Here is an 18,364-nt window from a genome sequence, read left to right as displayed (position 1 = left end):
TGTAATCAATGTGCTCTTTTCTGAAAACAAACCTTGCAGACCAGCTCTTGTATACAGAAATACAGGTCTGTTGGGCTGCTACAAAAAAGGAATTCTTCAGCTTTGACCAACTGCATGGATGTCAACTGTCTCTTCTTGCTGAAGCATTTCACAGGGGGTTTATTTTCCCAGCTGGGAGCAAGGAAATAAAACCTATTTTCTAGGATCTTGTAAAGTCGTCGTTTAATATTTGCTGCTAAATGATCTGGTAATTCACTTTTTTTTAAAAAGAAAAACGTTGACTAGTTTGGGAGCATTTTTATATTTTAATTAACACATTTTATTTGCCACTAAACAGCTTCTTAAATAAAATTCTGCACGAAAGAGAGACATTATCCTTTCATACTGTGGTATGAATGTAGATCTGGTGGATTTTGCTCTCCCCCACCCCCTTTCCTTTATTGATAGCAAAGCTTGCTTGTGAGACCCAAAGGGTTAATCATATAAATTTCTGCTTTGGACCAGTAGGCGATTTCCATCACTTTCAGCATTTGACTATGGAACATGTATAGAGTTGTTATACCTCTCTGTAATTCATTCTGCTGCCAACTTCATTCCCTTTTCTCTGCCTGCATTTTAATTGAAACAACATTTGTATTTTTGAGCCAGGATCTGTCAGAAGTCCCTGTGGCTAGTCTGTGGTACAAGTAGCAGCAGACGTGGCTTACCCATATGGTGTGGTGCTTCTTGTAAAATCCATATGGCCTTGTTGAAGGGAATCCCAGCGGGGATGTGAAGGGTGTTAATACCCTTCAGGCCAGGCCTTTCCCTCCTGGGGCTTCTATGGCATTGTCTTTGCAATCTGCCAAAGCACAAACCTAATTCCTTTTTAATAATCAATTATTTCAGTCCAGGAACGTGTGCTGTATTTTTTCTAATCATATATTCCTTGAACTTATTATTTGTTATGAGTATTTTTGGCCATTTTTTTAAAAATCAGACCTTTCAAAAGCCTTTTCAAAAAGCCCCTGACTTCATTTCTTTTGCTTGTATTTTCAGGAAGTGCTGAACAGTGTTCCAAAGTTCTGCTTTCCTTTTGATGTTGAAAGGTATGTGCTACAGTTATCATTTATTTAAAAATATTTCATAGAAAATTATTTTTAGCATAATTACAAGGAAGGATTTAAAGAAAAGGCAAATGTAATGTATTCCCTGAGCTTGCACCTGCCGATGAGAAAACGTACCCTTTGTTCAAGTAAGTATGAAGTCACTAGAAGGAAACTATCACAGCAAAATGTAATCCTTACAGAATTTTAGGCATATCTCTGTCCAGGTAGAGCTACATTCCAGTTCCCAGTTTTGTACACTGTAATTGTGAGCACCATCTGTGTTAGTATAAGGATATAACACAGTTTCCTTTAAGCAGCTTCATTAAAAATGTTACGGTGCACCAGGATATAAAAACTCACTGAGCAGTACAGAAAATGTGTTGTTTGAATTCAAAGAAATTAAGACTTTAATTACATGGAAGTAGCTGAATATACAATTGATTTTTCTCAGAGAAGAATCCAGACCATTATTTATAATTAATTAGTCCTTACCTTTCTGGTATCAGTTATAGTCTGGTTTTTATATAATGCTGCCAGTCATTTAAATTGTTAATATAAAATGTTTTTATTAATGAAAATATTTATTTGGTCTTGTCAAAATGATTAATGTAATTTATTTAATAGATTGAACTCACTTGGTTTCGAAAACCTGTGTTGTCCGAATTGGCGAAGATTGAATTAAAAGCTTGATTTGCATAATTAATGAAAGATACACCCAGGTAATGTGCAGGCTGAGCCAATTTCAGAACAACATGAGCATCAGTTGTAGATGGCGAGTTGGAGATGAGAAGCATCTATCAGATGCAAGAAGCTGCTGTCAGTAGAGGAAAAGCTGGTGTGTGGAAAGAGGAAAGAAGAGTGTCTTTGCAGCAAAACACAGTGGCAAAATAAAGATCTTTATAAACACAACTTCCCTGAAGTAAACTAGGCTTATTTAGTCTTTTATAGCTGAATTTAATTAAGTTGTTTGGGTTTTGAACTGGTTAAGCTCACTGTCCTTTAAGCTGTTTTAATGACTTAAGTAATATGGTTGTCAGTGATTGGCTTTAAAGCATTAAAGTCTTTAATGTGCTTAAGATATGTACAGAATTCTGTTTAAAATTGGTAATGAAGATGAATAATGGAAATAAAATTTGAGGTTAACAGAAAAAGGTGAGGTTCTGTTGCTGCCATCCAGTGGCAAGAAGATAATCAGTGGCAGTGAGTAATTATTTTCAAATAAGTTGCGTTACTGTAACTATTTCTCTTGAACCATTCAGAAGGCACTTAGCTGCTGGTATGAAGAGAATGAACTTAATGAACTGTGGGAATACTTGAATTTCTAGCATAGCGAAGTATGTATTTTAGCTGATTATATGTAGGGGTAAAAAACAAAGAAAAAGAGAACAAAAAGGAAAAAGTGAAAGGAAGTTTGTTGTTTGTTAACCACCCCTGTGCCCTCTCCCTGGAGATGCTTTTTGACTGTTGGCTTCATGCTTGACTGTAAAGCAGTGTTCTCAAAAGTGCAAAATTTCTACGAATTTAATAAAACTTGTCAGCTTTCAGGAGTGGAGGTTGCTGGAAGCTGGGGCTCTGCTGGGAGGAGTGAGGCTGCTCAGTCTGGCCTGCAGCCTGCTCAGGCAGTGCCCCGGTGCCTTTAGAATGGGCGCCGCACTCGCAGCTGCCTGTGGAGCTGGAGCCGAGTTCAGAGGGATTGCAGGGATGATGGGAGTGGAGCAGCATGGGTGAGGAGGGACAGATCTATTGTGGAGCAAAGGACAGATATGCTGGAAGCTCAGGCAGAAAAGTGGGGACTCTCACTGGCGAGTTGTTTGTGTGAACAACTTCCTGGCTGCATGATGTGTTTGCCGTTTTATACTCAGCTCAAGTGTTTTCTATAGTGTAGACACACCTTACCAATTGTTTTAAACATAACTAGTTGTCTTCTGCTTTCTCAGTTTAATGATTTTTATTTTGACATTTGGAGTGATAAAGAAAAGGATTGAGAAAAATACTGCTGAAGTTCTTTTTTATAGGGCTTTTTTCCACTGGAGATTTAAGATCTTACAATCATTTTAGTGTTTGTCTAGCCATAAATATGCTTTCCCTTGTCTGATGAATGTATATATGTATATATAGTTTTCCTCTTGTATATAGGGTCATGATAGATGGTGCACCTAATACTCCCAGAGATTTTACAGGCATTTTCAATGACAATTTCTGTACAGAAACATTTGAACTGAAATAGAAAATACCTATTTCGTTTATTGAGTGTATTGTACTGCAGAGAGCATAGCTTCTCAACCTGTAATATATGTATATTTATCTACATATATGTAGGATATGTATATTTATTAATATAAAATACTTCAAGCATTGTCTGAACCTATTAAGAGCTAGAAATTACTAGTGCAAAAGTAGTAACTTCCACTTATATGATGGAATTAAGTATGATTCTGATACTTAAAAAAAAATTTGACTGTTTTATAGATTGGTTCTGGGTTTCTACTACACAGCAGAGTTATAGATAATGGAGTGTTAATTCTCTTATCCAGCTAAATAAAACTAAATAAAGTAAAAAATCTATGTTCTTCAAATTATGGAGAAAGGAAAGTTAAAGCACCAGTAGTAAGATCACTGTCACCCATTTTCTTTCAAGTCACCTATGTTAATTACTTAAGGAATTGAAAAAGAAAAGAAATGAGATAATCTATTGGATTTTCTTTATCCACTATCCTGCAATGATCATAGAGATCCAGATTTAGTTCTCACTGTTTGATGCTGCTTGCATCATCTCACTGGGCATACCTTATGCAGATGTTATAAGTAACTGTACACTACTCACACTAATTATCAAAAGTACATACCGTGAATGGTAATTAAAAATCTAAAGGAAACTCCCATTAAATTGAAACTGAAAGTCAAGCCAAAAGAGGCACAATGGTGTAAAAAAAATTCTTTGACCATGACTTAAACTTTGAGGTTTATACATATTTTTTATTGAAAACAAACATGTAAATTGTTACTTCTGGTTATGGCTTACATTTTATTTTAAAGGGATTAAGAAATTAATTACATCATAGAAGTTCTTGAGCATTTGCTCCAAGTACCTATGTCTCTTTTATGAACTAATTATTTTCTATTTAATAATGGCACAAGTATATAATATTATAACAGTTTGCATGTATGTATTTACAAAGAAAGACCCTTTTCTTTGGTACTCCATTTATTTATTTTTATATGGTCTAGGATGATTTAACATTTGAGGACAGAGATTTTAATTTCCTTTCAATGTTTGCTAAAGTAATATTAATGCTTCAGATAAAAGCATTTTGTTCTCTCTTGTTGCTTGAATCCTCTGTGCAAATCCTGCATGGTTTGCTTCACTTTTCTTTCTCCAGCAGTCTTTTGTATTTTTCCTCTCAACCCGGAGCTCAGGTGTGACTTTGCAGAGTCCATAGCCCAATCTCCACATCCATCAGTTATGTAACTGGGTGATGACTGGTGAGGATGCAACTTCTCTTGTTCCTTTTGGAGCCATTTCAGGTTCAGCCTGAAGTTGTGCTACGTCACTGCTTGACCCCTCATTTTTTTTCTGTGCTTTGAGCCTCTGCCATTTCTCTCCACCATAAGTCCTTCCCTTGCTCCTTTCATTCCTCAGTCTTTTCCCTTTCAGCATGCATTTCTTCTGCTGAATGCGAAGCACACAAGCCTCTTTTAGCTACTCTTTTAGGAACTGCCTGTAGGAACAGCATGGAGACAGTGATGTGTACCACATTAATTTCTCCATGGTGCTCACCCAGTCATGGGGAAGTGTTGGATTTTGGAGAATAATCAATGATGCTGCTGCTGTAGACAATTTCTCCTTAGCAGCAGAATGTCACTCGAGTATGGGAATTACCATGGATCCTGGAATGGGCATGGAAGTGAAGAAAATAGTCCTTGAAGCTTAGATTTGGGGATAGCAATTAGCTGAAGGAGAGTGCCCAGCCTGGTGCTACTGTCTCCCCAGTCTCTCCATCAGCTTGTACCACCCCCTTAACACCTGGTTTTCAAATTCCTGCTTGAAACAGTTTCTATTCTGTTGTTTGATTTGGGAAATTAGGGTGACAGACTGGTGACTGATGGGTTTGGTTTTCCCTATCAGTTTGAGAGTTGTAATATGTGTGGAACTTTCAGGTTTAAGTAGCAGCCATGAAAGCTTCAGTCAGAACTGTGTATATTATTTATATTGGTCAAGGACATGTACGTGATATAAGTAACAATAGCATTAAGACTTATTTTTAAAGAAAACAGAAATCTCTATTCCCATGTATAAGGTCTTAAATTTTTTTTAAACTCCTCAGAAATTTCTAAAATTTGAAGAAAAAATTAATTTCAAACATCTTCTGTATCCTAAACAAAATAATCTGTAAGAAGAGCAGTTTTTGTGGAGAGCAAAGGATAAATTTAGTGATTAGATATGCTGCTTTTTGTTTGAAGGAGAGATTCAGTTTCCTGCCTTAATCAACTCTCTCAAGGCTCCCTTAAAATAAGGCCTAAGCAATGGCTGTAGTGTAAACAAAAATCTTTAAAATTACTCTTTACCTACTCGTGTGTACTAAAGAGCCTTTTCTGCATTGTGTAGGCACACAGAAAATTTTAAAACCTATTTTTATTTCTATAGTGAACTGTAATAACCTTGAAAGAGCCCATTGTAGTCTGCAGGGTTAATAAGTATTTACACACATTCTTCATTATTAGTGATTTATTATTATTATTGAACTAACATTAAAAGTAAGCATGCAGGGCAAGAGTTGAAAGTAAGTCAAAAGCAAGGCAGAGGAAAGAGTGAGGAAAATGTCAGCACTGGTTGGGAACGATTTGTGCCTGCTCTCCCCTTCAAGGGAGCAGATCATGCTCCCTTCAAACAGCTGACTAGAGCAGCATTTTGCAGAAGGTTTTGCAGCTGGGCTGGTTTATCTTGTGCTCCAATAACAAGTCTGGAAAACATTTTGTTGAGGGAATTCTGGTATATGATAATTTCATTTTATCTGTGCTGGTTTCCATGCTAGGAAAACTTGAGAGGCATCAATGCTGTGGTCCAGGTACCAGGGCCAGGAGCTGCTGCCTGTTGCTGGAGGGGAGACTTGATTTCTGAACAAGCTGAATGTGCTGCAGTGAAACAGAGAGGCACAAACCCCAAGTCACTTGGCCAGTGTTTGTCTGCAGGATGGAACATGCTATATATGTGTTAAAACTGTAGTGCTAGCACTTGTGGAATGTTTTATGTATCTGGTTTATACATTGTGGTCATCTATCGATTGAAATCCCCAATTATCATTGGTTTTTCATGGTAGGGCTTACATATAGTCAGTTTTAATTCTGCTGAAGAGGAGTGAAAAAACAGGCATCCTTGCTGCCCCCACATCTTAAGTGGAGCTCTCAAATTAGAAACCCAGAATTAATTCAGTATTTTAAACTGAACAGAAAATGTAGTCCAGATGGATGGTCGGTCACTGGCTTCTGTTAGCTGTTCTTTTGAAGCAAACGGGACCAAATGCAAATTTTTGGGTTCTTGTGGAAATTTAGTTTTAGCCTTGGAGTGTTTCTCAAATTAAAAATCTGGGACTTGCTGCTCACATCTCTTTCTAAACTGTGTGGGAAGTGGTTTTCAAGCTGGGCCTGCTTTTATGCTGCGTGTCAAACATGGAGTTGCCTCTCTTAAAGAAGCAAAGGGAAGATTGTGATTTGGAGATGGTGAGGTGGCATCAGAAATGCTTCTCACTGAACTCATAACTTGGCTGGGCTATTTTTAATAGAAAATATCAGAATTTATATCTCACTTTTAAAGTGGCCCTGTGTACAGACATTTTACCTGACATAGGTGTACACAGTACATTAAAACCAATTTGGGTTGGTATGGTTGTGCACAGAGCCTCCAGCCTAACCCTGCCAGGTGTTCCATGGTGTGAGGAGAAGCCAGGGCTGGCTGCTGGAAGCTCCAGGGCTCAGAGTGGGACATGGCTGAGCTGAGAGAGGGTGGGAGCAGAGGCAGCCAAGGTCACTGCTCGGAGCATTTCCAGTGCTCCAGCTGAGCAGCTGCTGGTTTTTGTGGGAGCCCCAGGGTGCACAGGGGTGCTGAAACCACACAGCACATTCCATGGCAGTCTGCTCTCTGCAGGAAGGAGCAAAGTGCAGAGATGTGGCAGAGGAAACCACAGGGGTGGCAGGGGAGCAGTAGGGCCAGGTTATTGATGGCTCTGTGGTGCCAGCGCAGCGTGCAGCATCCCAGCTCCCCAGAACCTGAGCAGGGAGGGACTGGGCACAAGCCATTGAGTATTTACAGTGGTTAAAGAGAGCACTAGATTGTTCCGGGCTGCTGAAGGCAGCTGAGGAAAGTGCTTGTTTTAATGATTTGAGATTAATTACCTAATGAAAAAAGTCCATTAATTATGGGTGATTATATTGGAGTAAGTGTATCTTCTAATGTTGTATGCTCAGTACAGGCTTTTGGTTCATTTTAGTCACTTTATGTTCAAGAGGGGCTAAAATAAACTGAAAAGAGTGGGAGACTGTACAGGCTGGATAGTGGTACCATGTAGTTAATTTTTAAACCTTTGTCATGCATGTCTTAAACAGTAAAAAATCTGTGTCCTATGTAGCTTCTCTTGCCCTTTGATCAACTGCTACTTTCTTTTTTCCCTAGGGGGGAGATTTTCTATATTTTATTTTGCTGGAGATTTAAAGAAAACCCAAACCAACCCGCAAAACCTCAACAGACCCCTGCCCCATATTGCAGGGGATAAATTAAATATTGGTGCTCTCTGACTGGTAGACTGGGGTCTGTGATGATTTTTAGCTTCTCTGGGAATTAATTTTCAGCATGGTCATCTAAGATTGAACCAGAAATAGCAGGTGTTAATCATTACTGGCAGGTTCTTAGGTATTCTGCTGTAGAAGATTGTGTAAAAACTGGAAAAGAACAGCAGACAATAGAATTGTATTGAGGATTATAGTGAGGATTAAGCATGAAAATAATTGAGGCCAATGAATTAAATGCTCATGTTTTATGTGATTTAATGGTTTTATGCTCTGTATCTGTTTTTTCAGGGTGTCCCAAAACCAAGTAGGACAGCATTTCACCTTTGTGCTCACTGACATTGAAAGTAAGCAAAGGTTTGGATTCTGCCGTTTGACGTCAGGAGGCAAGGTCTGCCTCTGTATCCTAAGGTAAGGTGGCACAATAAAAATTGACTCAATGAGTGAATATGGAAAATACAAGAAAAAAATTATCTTTTCCAAGTTCTCTGCTAATGTATTTAACTTTGCTATCAGGTATTATTTTTCTATGGCAGCATTACTATTGCTTTCACATAAAAAGTGGCCTCAAGCCCCATATGATGGTATTCTTCTGTGAACTTAATAATTTTATTCAAATAACATGAAATCTCTGCTTAAATGCAGAGAACAATGCATTGCAGCCTTAGAGGCTTGGACTGTTATGTGGATATTTTTACTTTCTAATCAGATCTTTGACAAGCACTCTGTCAATTCAGTAATAAAGTGCATTATTCTGTATTCCTGTCCTTGGAAGGGAGATTCTTGGGTGTCTGTTCCAAGTTCTTTGCCTGGACGATAGCTAGTATAAGAAACAATAGATCCAGAGAGTTCACAAGAGCATGCTGTTTTATTGCAGAGAAGATACTGATGTTGGGGAGAGTGACCCCAAAGAAATACTTTGTTTCTCTCTCTGCTTTTTCTTTCTTCTCTCTTAAAATAATTGTTTTGGTAACAAAAAAACCCAATTTGTTTAGCTGTCCTAAAACCATTGTAATTAAATTAAAGGCAGAGTGATCTCATTAAAGGACAGATTTGCAACTTCAATTAAGAGCCTAGCAGCCTGCAAGCCCAGTAGAGGAAATACAAATGTCCAGTTCAGCAGCAAAAAGGAAGAAAAAAATTGAATTTAAATTGCTTTTAAAGCAAGAATCTCGACAAACATAAGAGAGGAGGAGCCAAATGCATTGGCAGCAAATGGGAAAGAGAGAATTTTGGAGAATAAGATAGGAAGAATATGGAGAAAAGCAAGTTCTCAGATTTTTGGGCAATATGGAAATCAGGTAGTTGTGGAGGATGTCCCTAGGATAGACCATGTGAGTTAGGGAGAAAAACCCAACATCAGCCTGCAAAAGGATTATCAGAAAATGAACACTGAGGGAAAAAAGAGCCAGCCAATATAGAGACTTGTAGAGTAGTGCTTAAAATTATTGGAAAGAGCACATCAAGATTTTAATGAACTTTTAAACAGATGCCAAACTAATGTTGAGAGCCAGTACGCTGAATGTTTTTCGCAAGTAATTTTAAAAGAAGGTTTGCTGTAAATATTGCAAAAAAAAAAAAGAATACTACCATATAATGAAAGTAGCAAAAGGGAAATACTACATTCTGGAAATTATTTTGCTTTCTGGGATCTTTGAAATATGCCTTTAGTAATACTTCAGAAGGATTTAAGTCTTAGGCTTTTGGAATGCGTAATATTTAGCCATTTTCTCTGTGATACCTTTTTTTTAATATAACTTGTTAAAGCCCAGAGTGAAAATATATGTGTATGCTTTTAGCTCTTTTCTCTGAGTTAATCTTTTCTCCCTTCATCAAGCTAGAAACAAAATTTTTTGCTTTGTTTCTGTGGCTGTAACAACATCTAATCAGTTATGCACACTCAAGTGCATTTAAGCACTGCATGGAGTGCTGCAAAGCAAAGGATGTAAATTCTCAGCTGGTGTAAACTGGGTATTTCTTTTAACATTTCCCCATGGACGTGCATCAGCTAAAGATTAGTCAATGGTCTGTTACTTGGTAGAAATAAGTAGGAAAATGAAAAGTGGCAAGCTATAATTTTTCACTGAACCATATCCAAAGCATTGCCTTTATTGCTTTTATTGTGACAATTTCAAATTTACAATGCACAGCTGAATGCATAACAGCACTAGCTTCATAGCACTGTTCTCGTGGCTGGGTACTCTGCTTATCTCCAGAATGTGTGTGTTGTGTTGTGTTTAGCTGGAAGGAATGCATCACTATTTCCACCTGATATGTTCTGGTAGCCAGTCTGGTTTTTTCTCTGAATCCCAAGATTCATTAGAAGTGACCAAGTGAAAGAAGACTCACTAAGCAGATTTCTTTGGGCATTTTATCTCCTTTGCACATTCTTAGTGTTCTTAAATTAACCCAAATAATTATAAAAAAGGAGTACTGTCTTCATATGTAAAGAATGTGTGTGCATGTTCAACCTCGCTTTTGTCCATATATTAAAACCACATAAACTGACATTTGCTATGTGTATACACATGATGGCTGATGTATGGGCAGTTCAGACTTCTTGTTCATCACAGGTGTGTGCACTACAGCCATGGACTTTTCTATAAACACACAGGTGCACGTGTACAGGAATGCCGTGTCAAACTGCCTTCTCCTGTGTGCATGGATGTATCCCCTTGGACAAGAGGACTATAATAAGATTACTGACTGAGGCTTTGACAAAGACAATTAGAGATAATTAAATACAGAAAACTTAGTTGAATTGTCATAAATAACTGAAATTTAAGTAAAAATCTCTAAAGACAAGCAGGAACAAGCCAGTCAAAGTGATTGGAAGGAAATGCTTTAGATGTTTGAGTGGGCAACAGGACACAGCTTTTCCCTTGTAGGTGTCCTTTGTGGATAGTACCAAGCCATGTGTTAACCTCTGCCAGGGCGTCTAAAGAGATAGAATTTCAACTGCTGAATGGGATTCTTAACTGAAAGCTGAAGTAAAGGCTGGTTGTCCTCAGGTTTTACACCAGCAACTCAAAGCTGCATGTAAGATTAAAGTCATTGTGGTTTATGGGACTTCGCTCTATAATTCATTGTCCATCTGAAACATTAATTAAAGGAAATGATCTCTGAATTTGCAGCCACATGGTCCTGCTTTAAACTGGATAGTTTGAAACAGAAAATATACTTGTACATACAAAATTCATCCATAAGTTTTATGGAGTTTTTTTTGCATTTTATATGCACATGTATATGAATTGTGTAAATAGGATTTTCTTCCAAATCAGAATGCATTGTTCAAATGCTTTCTATGTTTATAAAGTGAAATAAAAATTTCCCAAGGTAGCTTTCTCAGGCATTTTTGTTTGAAAAACTTAATTCAGAAGGATTTAATTTTGATATTGTATTGTCTAGAATGAATGTGCAGAGCTTGACTGCAGTTGCCGAATTTGAAGCGCTAAACCATAGTAAGATGAGAAAATGACTCTTGGATTATTCTCCAGAAATGCTGTGTGATTCCTTTGCAGGTTTTATTTAATTTAGTGCTTTTCATTAAGCTGCATGGCTGCTTCATGAAGCTCTCGGTGTGAATCCTGCTGTGTCACCTCCTCCCTCTCCACAGAGTGTTGAGCTAATGAAGCCCTGTAAGACAAGGGATACACAATAGGCATATTCTACAATAACTTGTTGAGCTCATATCCTATACTGCATCTTTTCTCCTAGTTTTACTTTACCTATTTTTGGGAAATAGTTTTGCTAGTTGAGATTTGAAGTGGTGCAGTAGAAACTTGATTGTCTGCTTTTGAATAATAGTAGATTTAATTCTTCTGGGTTTTGTTTCTAAGTATCACTGCTGCCTGCAGTAGAAATGATACTTTCTGGGTTTACATGAAATTGATTTTGAATTACCTGAATGGTTTTAGTACAAAGTATAAATAATTTGAAACTCTTGATGGACTCTGAAGTTGACCTTAGGTATGCAGAGGAACACAAAATGCATCATTAAAATGCTCAGTCTTAGATTTTGTTAATTTTATGACTGTAAAATTGTCACCTACGTTTCCAAATGAAATGCTCTAATAAGGAAGACAGGTTTATGTGGTAAGGCTTTGTAGTTCTTTAGTTCAGGCCACGCTTGAAACTTTTTCACTCTTCCTTTAGGCAAATCCCTTAGAAGCAGAATGTTTCAATTTTACACATTTTGTGTCAATTTTCCAGACAGAAAAGTAGCCCCTAGACATTAGACATTTAGCTACGGAAAGGCAGTTTCCTTAGTTTTATTTGATTACTAGAAGTTAGATTCCTGCTGATAGTTCAGGACTGTTAGTGGTTACCTGACTGTTTGACAGAAAACATTTCCTCTCCTTTGTTTAACCTTTGACTCATGAATGTAAAAGTTTTATCAGAGCTGTAGTAGAAGCACCGGTGAGGTGGAAGTCTACTTACGGCAACAAGGGTTGTGTGTGACTTTGAATAAAAGTCTGAGCTCCTGCCTCGTGGCTCATTTGGATTAAGAGAAAATGCTAAGTATGTTTTTAATTAGCCATGAAGGATCTTGGTCTCTTGCTTTTGTGACAGACAGGGGCTATACTTTTAAATAAAGACCCCTGTATTCTCCATCAGGGAATATAGATCTATTAATATTGTTTATGCTTTTATTGTTTCTCATTATTATGGAAGAAATATTTAGAGAAATTGTTGTATGTTTCTGGATGTTGTCCTCTGTTTGTCTTACATGTTTGTTTGTCTAACAGTTTCTGATGGTAACTTGAGGAATGCAGGGACAGTGGCTGCAATTAAAGAAAAATAAATAGAAACCATTAGTGGTTACATAGTTTAAGAACTGAAATTATTTTGACTTCCAAATACATTAAAATTGATCATTAAAGCCCTGATTTTTCTCTGCTTTCTGTACTGTGAAGGGGCTTCATTGATAACCTTTAGAGGTTTTCATAAGACAGCTAATTAATTATGAAATGTACTGACTGCTCATAAATAGTTTTATGAATACAGGTATGGTGGTGAGGTTTTTCTGGTAATGGACCTTAATTTTGATTTTTTTTTCTGTTGTTAAGGTACATATTAGTGTGTACCTTAACACATTAGGGTACACTTTAGTGTGTAAGGTACATATTAGTGTACCTATTAGTCAGTATGTACTAACTAGTATGTACTTAGTGTACATATTAGTTTGCCAGTTCTTAATTAGGAGGAGTAATATATTACAGGTCTCCTCTGTCAAATTCAGCCACTTAAATACTATGTGCTTCAGATAATGCATTTCTGTACTGTCTTGAAAAAAAATAGTTACCCAACTAGTAGATGCTGATGGACATTTGTGTGCTGGATGAATTTTCTCTACATAGACAAGTTCTACTGCGGTAGCAAAGGCTAAATAATTTTGCAGGATTTGTTAACAGGGCAAGGTCAGAAGATCCTTTGACCTGAAACACTTCTGGATTTTAGCTGTCATACAAACAAATGCCAAACAAGCCAACAAGGCCAAGTGCTGGGTACTGTCCTTGTGTCACAACAGCCCCGTGCAATGCTACGGGCTGGGGCAGAGTGGCTGGAGAGCTGCCTGGTGGAAAAGGACTTGGGAGTGCTGGTTGACAGTGGCTGACCAAGAGCCAGCTGGGCACAGGTGGCCAAGGAGGCCAAGGGCATCCTGGCCTAGATCAGGAATAGTGTGGCCAGCAGGACCAGGGAAGGGATTGTCCCCCTGTACTCGGCACTGGCGAGGCAGCACCTTGAACTCTGTGCTTGGTTTGGGCCACTCACTTCAGGAGGGGCATTGAGATGCTGGAGAAGGGTCTGGAGCACAGGCCTGATCAGGAGCAGCTGGGAGAGCTGGGGTTGTTTATTCTGGAGAAAAGGAGGCTCAGGGGTGACCTTACAGCTCCTTACAACCACCTGAAAAGAGGAGGTAGCAAGTCGGGTGTCGGGCTCTCTCCTGGGCAATACATCATGAGACAAGAGGAAACGGCCTCCAGTTGCACCACTGAAGGTTTAGATTGGATATTAGGAAAAGTTTCTTCATGGGAAGGATTGTTGAGTACTGGAGTAGGCTTGCCAGATGGGTTCACCATCCCTGGAGGGATTTAAAACACAGGTAGATGAGGTGTTTGGGATGTGGTTTGGTGGTAGATTTGGCAGTGCTGAGTTGATGGTTGGACTCAATGGTCTTACAGATCTTTTCAAACCTACAGGATTCTAGGATTCCATATACAATTCTTTGTCCAATATGATATACAGGATAAAGATGTAAAGCCTATAGGATCCAGTGTTTATCTACCAAGAAATCTGTTTACTAGAGCAGTCCAAATTAATTAATGGGATTATTAATAAATGTGCTTCCAAAATTAGCCTTTGATGAAAGAGGACAAAAGTGTTGCTTGACAGCCTTGGGGATTTAACAAATTGCAAAGAGCTTGGACTTGGTCTTTGAGTTGAGAGTCCATAAAACCACCTGGTGGTGTCTTTATCATGACCAAAGACACCTGTGTTAACTTTGAATGCAGAGATGCGTTGTGTATGCACACATGCAAATGCACTCTTTACTGTTTATGAAAAAGCAGGTATAACAATGCTTAATTGTGCTGAATGAATTACAATTAGCAAATACATAAAAGAAAAATATAAAGGGAACTTTGTCGTTTTCCAATAGATCTTTGTAATATTTTGTTGAAGCACATTATAATTAGAAATATTGACAAAAGCTTTACCAGTCAGGCTGTGCTATTGAAGAACTGAAGATTATGTATTAAAGAAGCAGAGGACAGGTTCTGGCAGCCTTTGGTTTCATGCCATATAGTGTAATGGAGTACTTATTTTGATTTCCTCTTTTTTTCAGGTTTAAGAGACACATTGAAATGCGATTAACCTTGTGTCTGTGGTTATAAGGCTTAAAGCAATTCTTCTACTATTCTTTCAGCTCATGAAGGAAACTGACTTTCATAAACTATGGTCAAGTAGGATGTTTTCCTTAGTGGTTCATTTGCACAAAGACATGGAAGTGTAACATCAGCCTGGTGTTGCTAAGGGAGAAATTTCTATGCAAGTACTCTGGTCAGCATGACTTGCTCTATGAAATAAAAATCTCCCTTGGCTTTCTGTTAGGATTCATTAATTTCAAATAATTAATTTGACCTTTTTAAATGCATAAAAATTGCATTTAATTTTTCTTTTCTCACTAATAGGGTAGCTGAGATCATGCATCTAGAAAAGTATGGTTAATATTTTACTGAAATATAATTTATTTTTATAGAATGTTGTTCATACATGTTCATTATCAAAAATAGATTATCAGATGAGATTTCAGAGTATTCTACAGCAAAATGTGCTGGGGTCATGTATACGGTTAACACAGAGGTGATAGCAAGAAAGTGGAAAGCCTTTAGGTAGTCTTACCCATTTGTGTGTGCATTGTTATGAAAATACTTTGCAATTTATACCCACCTTGTCTTTGACAAAATGCTAGGACAGTGTTCCAGTCCCTGCTCTAATTCTGGGTAATTCTGTGAAGCTGTTCCACAGCTCTGACATTTGCAGAAACTCTGAACACTGCAGCGAACAATTAATTCTGTTTGCCTCTCTGTGGTGTGTTTCAGTGATGTGTAAAACCAGGTGAGCATGATTTGAGAAGATTACAGAACAGGAGTCCTAGGTGAAAGAATGTTCAAAGATCAGATGTTTTAGGTGCTGATATGGTGGGTGTTTTATGAGGGCATGGAATGTTCACACCTGTAAGCAGCCTTACAAAGGTGCGCTAAAGTAAATTTTATGATTATATTAAGAAAATATTGAAAAACAAATGTAGTAATGTCACACCTTAACCACTGTCAGCAATGCCAAGCATTAAAAACGTCTGTGAGCATTAAGAGGTTGATGTTGTTTTGATTAGTAGCCAGTACAATGTATGGTAAAGTGTGATAAGACATTAATATGGTGGAGTTAAAGGAAATCATTAAATCATTGCCGCTGTCTCTTTGGCTTGGCAAGAACAAATTCATGATGGATTTTTGTGCGGTGTTTTGGTCTTCTTTGGGTTTTTTTGCTTGGTTTTTTTTTGGGGGGGGGAGGGGGGTTGCTTTTGTTTTTTTTAGGAGCCAGTAGTTAAAGCATTTATAAAGACAGCAAAATTCCTAGAAAATGCATTAACTATAACTGTGTTTGGATTTCTGCTGTGCTTTTTCTTTTCCCTAAGAATCAGGATCTGTTTCTAAAACCTTGCCAGCTGCATGCTGAGAACAGAGGTGTTACAAAGAAAACATAACCCTTCACTGGACTCGCTGCACAAAGCAGTACTTGGCTTCTCTACTAGCCAGGGTTTCCCCTGACAGCTTTCCTTTTCCTATCAGGGAAAGCATTTTGGTTCTGCCTACCTGGTTTTTGCAGTTGCAGTTAGCATACTTCCTGGAGTATATACATTTGCAATGTAAGGTCTGTCCTCAGTGTGCACTAAAGCCTTTAAGAAATGCATGTCTGTGGATTTACACTGCATTGAAGAATGAAGTCAGTAGTGGTGTTATATATGGGTATGAAATGTTCTGAAAACCTTTCAGGCACTATTTCCTTTCCAGCTCCCCCTTCTAATCTCTAACAACTAATATTAACCATAATGTTACCTATTCAGTAATGTTAGTGATAAAATTCTAACAGAGATGAGAAAGTGTGTAACTTGTAAATAAGGCATAATTTATTATAATTAATAAATTTAAAATAAATTTATAATTTATTTTTATTGTTATTATTTAGTTTATCAGACTTAATAGCTTAAATAGTGATGGCGGAAAGTCCTGTAGCATGTGGTCACTGATGATATCACTGTTAAAGAGAACTTCTGTCAATAGAAGGCAAGTTGGAACTAATACCACTGTGTTGGAGTTTCTTTTCTTGTACTCTTCAGTTATGTCTTATTTGTCTTGGACTCTGTTTAACTCAGTGAGAGTACTGTGCTCAAGGGCTGCAGACTTGTGGTAGAAGTCTCTTAAGTATAGATGTATTAATGTGTTTGTGTTTGCAATATTGGTGAATGGTTTTATTTTTGGAAGTTAATTTTGTCTATAGAAATGACTTTATAGGGAGACCAATATTCTTACATATAATGTGACATCTCTGCTATTGCTCAGCACTGCACCACTTGTCAAATAGAGTGTACCTGGTCTGCCCAAACAAAGTTGGTTTTCATTCTCCAGGGAAGCAGCAGGCCTGTCAGCCCACCGGGTGTAGGAAGATGTGGAATTTCATAACTGCAAATAACTTCTGAAATCTGTAACAATTAATGATAATGGCAGTGAGATTAGAAACTGTTTCAAATGGGTTTTTGGTGCCTTGAAAATACTAAGAAGTCTAATTATTATGAGTTAATCTGCTCTTAACGGAGCAGCATAAAGAAACCATCTATCTATACTGTCTATCAGTGATGTGCCATTGAATTTTTGGGGAAAATGTTGATATGCTTTTTATTTGTATGTAGAGATGTTATAAAAACGTGCAAGTCAGATCAGTCATTGTAGTGGTTTATAAGCACTGGAGAAATACATTGATATTTTATTAAAATACTTTTTTCCTTCTGTTTTAGTTACCTACCATGGTTTGAAGTATACTACAAGCTCCTAAATACCCTGGCAGATTATTTGGCTAAAGAACAGGTAATTTTACATATTCTAGTTTTTTTTGTAAAATATTTTCCTTGAAATATTAGTCACCATTTCAAGTACTGTAAAGGGATTCTATACGGTTTAAAAGTTAAGATTTTAGTAGGATTTAGAAGCAAGTTTTATTCCTATTACTGAAATTCAAAGACTTTGAACATACAGCTTCCACAGTCACTTGAATCCCACATTATTCTAGAAAAGCTGCTGAAAATATACCTTTATAATGTGTCAGCCTCAGCATAAACAGGTCCTGTGTGAAGTGTGAGCAGTGTCACATCACTGGAGAGCTGCATGATGTATTGATTGTAAACTGTAGCTCTCTGGAACTATCTGATTATCAGCTGCAGACACTTTTGTTCAGAACTGTATGAAATACGATGTACTGTTTCACCCTTCAGATTAACTAAAAACTACCTCTCGTAATTCTGACATCTCAAGTAGCAAGACAGAATTACTTGCAGCATTTGGTGAAGAATCATGATAGTTTAGTTTGCATATTCATGAGCAATTAGATGTATTCCAAGATTCCACAGCAAAGGACCTACTGGCATCTGTCTTTCCTGACAACATTAAAGCTATACCTTTCTGCTTTATATTAGTGTATTAGATTTCAATTAAAAAAAAAAAAGCATCAATATTTAGCCATATGCTGGAGACTGGAAAAGCTGACATTTCAAAAACATATGAAGTATAGAGTAAGCAATAATTATGCATTATAGTAAATGGACCATGGAGAATGATGATATTGTATGTAAAAAGATAAATAGGAAAGTTTGGTATTAGCTGTGTGATTCAATGAAGTGGAATATATGTAAGTCTTACAAATGCTATAATTAGACCTTG

General features: G+C 37.4%; 1 protein-coding gene across 1 annotated transcript in view; it reads left to right on the top strand.

The window, feature by feature from the left end:
• The window catches only part of DENND1B (DENN domain containing 1B), a 149,459-nt gene that overhangs the window by 53,156 nt on the left and 77,939 nt on the right, over positions 1 to 18,364 (top strand). Inside the window, exons 4-6 of the mRNA XM_036388022.1 lie at positions 1,039 to 1,088; positions 8,160 to 8,279; positions 17,446 to 17,515. Coding sequence (XP_036243915.1) covers positions 1,039 to 1,088; positions 8,160 to 8,279; positions 17,446 to 17,515 — 240 coding nt within the window. The remainder of the gene's footprint in view (positions 1 to 1,038; positions 1,089 to 8,159; positions 8,280 to 17,445; positions 17,516 to 18,364) is intronic.

This window comes from Molothrus ater, chromosome 9, assembly GCF_012460135.2.
Source record: "Molothrus ater isolate BHLD 08-10-18 breed brown headed cowbird chromosome 9, BPBGC_Mater_1.1, whole genome shotgun sequence".
NCBI lineage: Eukaryota > Metazoa > Chordata > Aves > Passeriformes > Icteridae > Molothrus > Molothrus ater.
This window is presented reverse-complemented; position numbering and strand designations above follow the sequence as displayed.